Source organism: Acomys russatus, chromosome 4 (genome assembly GCF_903995435.1).
Source record: "Acomys russatus chromosome 4, mAcoRus1.1, whole genome shotgun sequence".
NCBI lineage: Eukaryota > Metazoa > Chordata > Mammalia > Rodentia > Muridae > Acomys > Acomys russatus.
Genome location: NC_067140.1, coordinates 41,255,571 through 41,261,570, shown reverse-complemented (window position 1 = coordinate 41,261,570; position 6,000 = coordinate 41,255,571). Strand labels below are relative to the sequence as shown.

Here is a 6,000-nt window from a genome sequence, read left to right as displayed (position 1 = left end):
TCTTAACAACTGAAAACGTCTTTTCAGTTAATCAGACAGTTTCTTTCTAGCCTTGTGTGATTATTTCTGCTTCATGTAAAAAATCCTCATCCAAAACAATTTTCCCTTCACGTCTGTGTTGTGTTTTAAGTAGAAAATATTTTAAAGAAACATCTTTAGCTGGAGAACTACTTTCATTGACTCCTAGAAAAGAAAACAAAAGATCCCCATTTCTTTCTTTAACTATAACACAAACCAAACCGATCCAACTCCTAATGTAGTGTCATGTACAGCCTAGGTCTGGCACAACATTTCATGCTAGTTTCCTGCTATATGCTGAGCTCAGTTATTTACATTATTGACAAATCTATTTAACAGAATAGAGTCATCCCAGAGCTTCCTTCAGCGGCAGCTAAAAAAGACGCGAGCAGCGGCGTCTGCGAATGGGCACACCAAAGACCCTCCTCCGTCTCTCCTCCCCTTCACCCTCATCTGATTCATTCTCATCCTCATCTGATTCATCTGATTCGCCCATGTCTGCTGAGTCATCATCATTTTCTTCCTCCTCCTCCTCCTCAGCTTCCTCTTCCATCTCTTCATATTCATCAGGACCCATTTCCTTAAAAGAGAAAATCTTTTGATGAGAAAAATAATCAGTTTTTGAAAAATATTTTATAGCCTAGAGTACAAAGAACTAGACTTGCTAGGCACATGTTTTCATAGACCTGAACAGCACTCTCTCATGATGTAAGGTCCTAGGCTGCACACCGTGCCATGTGTTAAAGAACGCCCAACATGGTTTTAATGGTAACACAGTTCATTAAGACACTGCTTGTTCTTCACATAGTTGTAGGTACTTCATACATGGAGGCAGGTATACCAATAACCCACAATAAAGTTAATGAACTTATGGTAATATATTTATTATTCTTCTAAGTCTATCTGCTTACAAATAGATATGAAAATATTAGTCAGATGTGATCTCTACTAGTAATTTTAATGCATGATTCTTAAAAGATCTTTTATTGAGTTACAAAGATACATTATCTAAATTTAAACATCAGTAGCCTCTACTTTTGAAAAAAATATTTTTATTTTTTCAGTTGCTTATAACAACAGCAATCATTAATTATCTTCTCCTGGCTCCTGTGGTTGGTTATCTGGCAAGTACCCAGTGGAGTATTTCTGGCTTCAAGTCTCTCATGATGCTACAGTTGAATGGTGACTGGAGCCAAGCTTCACCTCAAGGGCTTCTTCACACACTTGTCTGGTACCTGGACTGGGATGATCCAAATATCTGGAGCCTGGTGGGCAGTTCCTTGAAGTTGGCTCTCTACATGCCTTCTCCAGCATGGCAGCTTCATGGGGACTGGGCTTCTCACACTAGGTCTCAGGACACCAAAGGCAGATGTTCCAGGAGAACACAGTGCCCTTTCCTAGCTGCCTCACCCACAGTGTCACTTTGCTGATTCCCCAACATCTGTCAAGACTGAAAGGAGACATGGAGGCTCGAGGACAGGAGTGATGATGACCATGCAATGGCAGAATGCCATTCTGCTTAAGCAGACATCCTTAACTGGGTCGTGGCTTTAACTTGGCTGCCAATCTCTTATACAAGTTTGAGGACTCAATGAAGAGTTGTTTTATTGGCCAGAATTTGAACAACCAAGGCTCAGCTGGTAATCTGAATCCTGAGAAATTTAGTGCATGATGTCAACAAACATTCTTAATATTATTGGTACTGCTCTGCCTATTCCCCCTTTTTTGTTTGTTTTTTGAGACAGGGTTTCTCTGTGTAGCCTTGGCTGTTCTGGACTCACTTTGTAGACCAGGCTGGCCTTGAACTCACAGCAATCTGCCTGCCTCTGTCTCCCAAGTGCTGGGATTAAAGGTGTGTGCCACCATGCCCAATTTTTATTTTAAAGACAGGTTCTCACATAGTCTATAATGGCTACTTTGATCTCAGTTCTAACTGCTCTCTCTCGCTCTCTCTCTCTCTCTCTCTCTCTCTCTCTCCTCTCTCGCCCCTCCCTCCTCTCCTCTCCTCCTCTCGCTCTCTCTCTCTCTCTCTCTCTCTCTCTCTCTCTCTCTCTCTCTCTCTCTCTCTGTCTCTCTCTCCCCCTTGTTCCTGCACTCAAGCTTTCTTGGGTCAAACACACTATAAGCCCATAGTTGCCTAAGAACACACACACCAAGTACTTCTTTGGCTGAATATTCTTCCACAAATCCCATCATTCCTGTTGTATCTCTACTTACATAGCACCAAAATCTTTCCTGACACATCTTTATAGTAGAACCCAGCAGAGTACTATCCTCTGATTTTTCTCTACCACATTGGTTACTTGACATAAGAGCACATGTTAGTTTCTTCCAAATAGAATATAAAATCCAAGGCAGGGGTTTTGATTATATTGTTTACTACAATACTCAGACACTTGTTTAATGAGCAAATGAAAATGTAGGAGAAAGAAATTGTATCATTTAGAATTTATTATAACACAACAATAACAATCAAAAAATATACACAAATGTGACTTACATGTTATTTTATTATTTTAACCTTAGATTATTTTTTATTTTTATTTATTTATTATTTATTTTAGATTATTTTTTAAATCTAAGGAATGAAGACTTCAAAATTCTGTAGAAGGTACAAAAGGAGGGATGGGGAAGGCTTTGAAGATCCTAAAACATGGCCATCAGGTAGTATGATTATTATATTAATGAAGAAAACAAGAACTATAAAAGAAATCAAATGTGGTTAGAGAGAAAAATACTTAGATGAAAGGGTACTATGCCAACAGCAGATAAGACAGGAACAGAGGAGAATGGACCACAGAAGCATCAAGAATGTTCACAGTGCCCTCAATCAAGCACAATAAATACCCAACACAGGGACATCATTAAACTAAGCAGAGTGTATTTACAGTGGCAAGTGTAAAGGAAAAAAAAATTATGAAGCCTAGTAAATAATCAGACTGGTGGAAGACAAAAGAAGCAAAACACAATTCAACTTCTGTATCAAGGAAGAGAATAGAAATAAGAAAGGTCAACAAATACAATCCCACTATCTTTTATGTTGGTTAAAATAAGTCACAATTCTCACTTTTTTCCTATTGACTCCATCATTGGGAAAAAAAGAAAAAAAACATTTTCTGTAAAACAGGTCGACTACTTTTTCTTGTAGTTAAAAACAAAACAAAACTGAAACTAAAACTCTAATAAATAAAGACAGTTAAGAGGCTTGAACATGTAAAAGTTTATTGTGATTTTAAAAGGAATTGATACTATTTAAAATGTCCTGCTTTAATTTCTAATAGGGTAAATACTGGCATGACCATGTAAACAAGTTGTCAATGATTTCCTACATCTAAGGAGGTGATGAGGCCCACTGTCCTTAAGTAAACCCATACTTTATACATCCACTGAAGCATATTAAAAGTAAGCAACAAAAAGACCAAGCTGACCAACTCAACTGCCTCCCAAACATACCTCAATGCTCTTACCTTTAGGACAAGGAATGTTAGTCGAGATGATGATCATAAAGAACTACTTCCATAAAAGACAACAATCCTAAGCACTGGCCCAAAATTATATAACCTCAAAAATGCATGAGGCAAATCTGACAAAAATGAAGTGAGAAATAGACAGAGCTATAACATTAACTAAAGATGTCAACAATAATCTCTTCAATGTCTGAAGTGAGGGACAAAAGAGGGCAATAAATATACAGGTAACTGACAAACGCCGTAGAACAATGCACCAGCTTGGCCTGCCATCGGGAATAAGCTCTCACATGGCAGGGTACACATTCTTCTCAAATACACAAAGATCATTTACCAAGATATAGAAATTCTTCACAGAATTTGGGGCCATAAGACATTAAAAATATTAGCAACACACAGTAAATTCTCTAACCATAATAATATTAGAAACCAATAAGCAAAAGATAACTGAAAAATTTCCAAATACTTAAAAATTAACATTTCTATGCAGTCATAAGTCAAAGTTACAAGGAAAATCTGAGAGTATTTTGAACTAAATATTAACAAAATATATAAAAATTTGTACAATACAGCTAAAATAGTGCTTAGAAACAGGAAAGGTCTACAATCAATAATCTAAACTTTTACCTTTAAAATTACAACAAAAGTGAATTAAATCCAAGTTAAGTAGGAGAGAAATAAAGACAACTGTACCAAAAAAAAAAAAAAAAAAAAAAAAAAAAAAAAAAAATCCATCAAAACTTAATGTTCTTTTGAATGGTCAATAAAAAATGATATGATTTTTTTAAAAAAAGGTATAATCACCAGTACTAAGAATAAAAGAGAGTTATTTGACTACAGCTCTTGTAGTCATTAAACGGATATCAAGGGAGTTGGGCATAGTGGCGCACGCCTATAATCCCAGCACTCGGGAGGCAGAGGCAGGTGGATTGCTGTGAATTTGAAGCCGGCCTGGTCTACAAAGCGAGTCCAGGACAGCCAAGTCTACACAGAGAAACCCTGTCTTGAACTAAAAAAAAAAAAGGATATCAAGGGAATATTGTGAGTAACTTTATGCTAACAAAGCTAACATTTAGATGACATGAACAAATTTCTTGAAAGGCACAAATTACCAAAACTGAAACAAGAAGAAATAGAAAATATACATATTAAAGAAATAAGTCCATATTTTAAAATTTCCCCATAAAGTAAACTCCAGTTCCAGACAGCTTCGCTGACGAATGTCACCCATTTAAGGATAAGCTCATATAGACTCTGGGCTAACCGAGAATGGAAGTCTGGTCTGTTGTAGGCATGGTGGCACGCATCTAGCACTTGGGAGGCTGAGGTAAGAAAACAGTGAGTTTGAGGCCAGTCTGGGCTACATAATGATGCCCTATCTCAAGCCCTCCTTCTCATCCTCTTCACCCAAGAAAGAAAATGGAAGTCTATTCCTGGGAGTAACAAATTCTCCATACTGGGAACACAGTTTCTAGCATCTCCTGCTGGGAAGAAAGCTCAAACTTTACTTAAGTATGGACTAGTATTGGTCCTTTCCCCACGTTCTAAGGAAGCGCCCAAAAGCTCATCATCATTCTTTCCCTTCCAAACCAGAGTTGAGAATGGGTCCTCTTTCAGTAATGCTAGTGGTTTGTCCACTGTTCTAGAATTACCTCAAACCTACCCATTCCAGGAGCTGGGAGGGCATTTTACAAGCATTCTAAGTCTACAACTCAGGTGCATCCTGAATATATTATTCCCAATATGTAACACAGTACTTCACACACTGCAATTATTTTACAGTCCATAAATTAGAGTCACCTATCACAGAGTAACCTTAAGAAAGAGATCTGTAAAATATGCCTGGTTGACTTGAAAAATTATGACAGAAGACTCCTAAAAGTATATTCCTATCAAATAAACCCTATATGATGATTTCTCTAGGATACTATTTATTTTACTAAATTGGGAATCTTAGCAATTAGTAAATCTGTAAGAAACTGTTTTCTAAGTCTTAATGACAAAAGTCTTCACATCGTCTAATATAAATAGGCCACATACCTACTGTTGGAAGCAGTGGAAAAGTTTAATCTGCAAAATAGGTAAGAGCAGTCTCATCTAAAATAAACTTATTCTTCTGGCTTCATATATCAATACAACCCTAAGATACTTCCTCAAAATTTCCACTTTGGGTGGGGAGTGGGGTGGGGTGGCATCATTTATAAACCACTCATCTACCAAAAGAAAGATGGTCTTTAGGATAATTCTATAGTCATATAATCCAGCATTAGAAAAAAGTTAACTTACCAGTCGGGCTATAGACACCCTGAATGTTGGACATGCCATATGGAATCGGGGGATGGCAACATTAAAGACCTTGTCCTTAAAGTACAGAAAATGGAAGGTATAATACCCTTCCATATAGCCTGATGTTGTAGAAAATGTGGTGCAGCTTGTGTATTCATATATCCGACCTGGGCTAATAATTGGAAATTCACCTGCAGAGAAAACAGTAACATCTCAAGATGCTATGTAA

The 6,000-nt window shown here is 37.2% G+C and overlaps 1 protein-coding gene across 1 annotated transcript in view; it reads right to left on the bottom strand.

Moving 5' to 3' along the window:
• Positions 1 to 236: 236 nt before the first annotated feature.
• Positions 237 to 6,000, bottom strand: part of Fbxo3 (F-box protein 3) — a 31,949-nt gene continuing 26,185 nt past the window's right edge. The window contains exons 10-11 of the mRNA XM_051144262.1: positions 5,772 to 5,962; positions 237 to 598 (exon numbers count right to left, since the gene is read on the bottom strand). Coding sequence (XP_051000219.1) covers positions 392 to 598; positions 5,772 to 5,962 — 398 coding nt within the window. The 3' untranslated portion in view covers positions 237 to 391. The remainder of the gene's footprint in view (positions 599 to 5,771; positions 5,963 to 6,000) is intronic.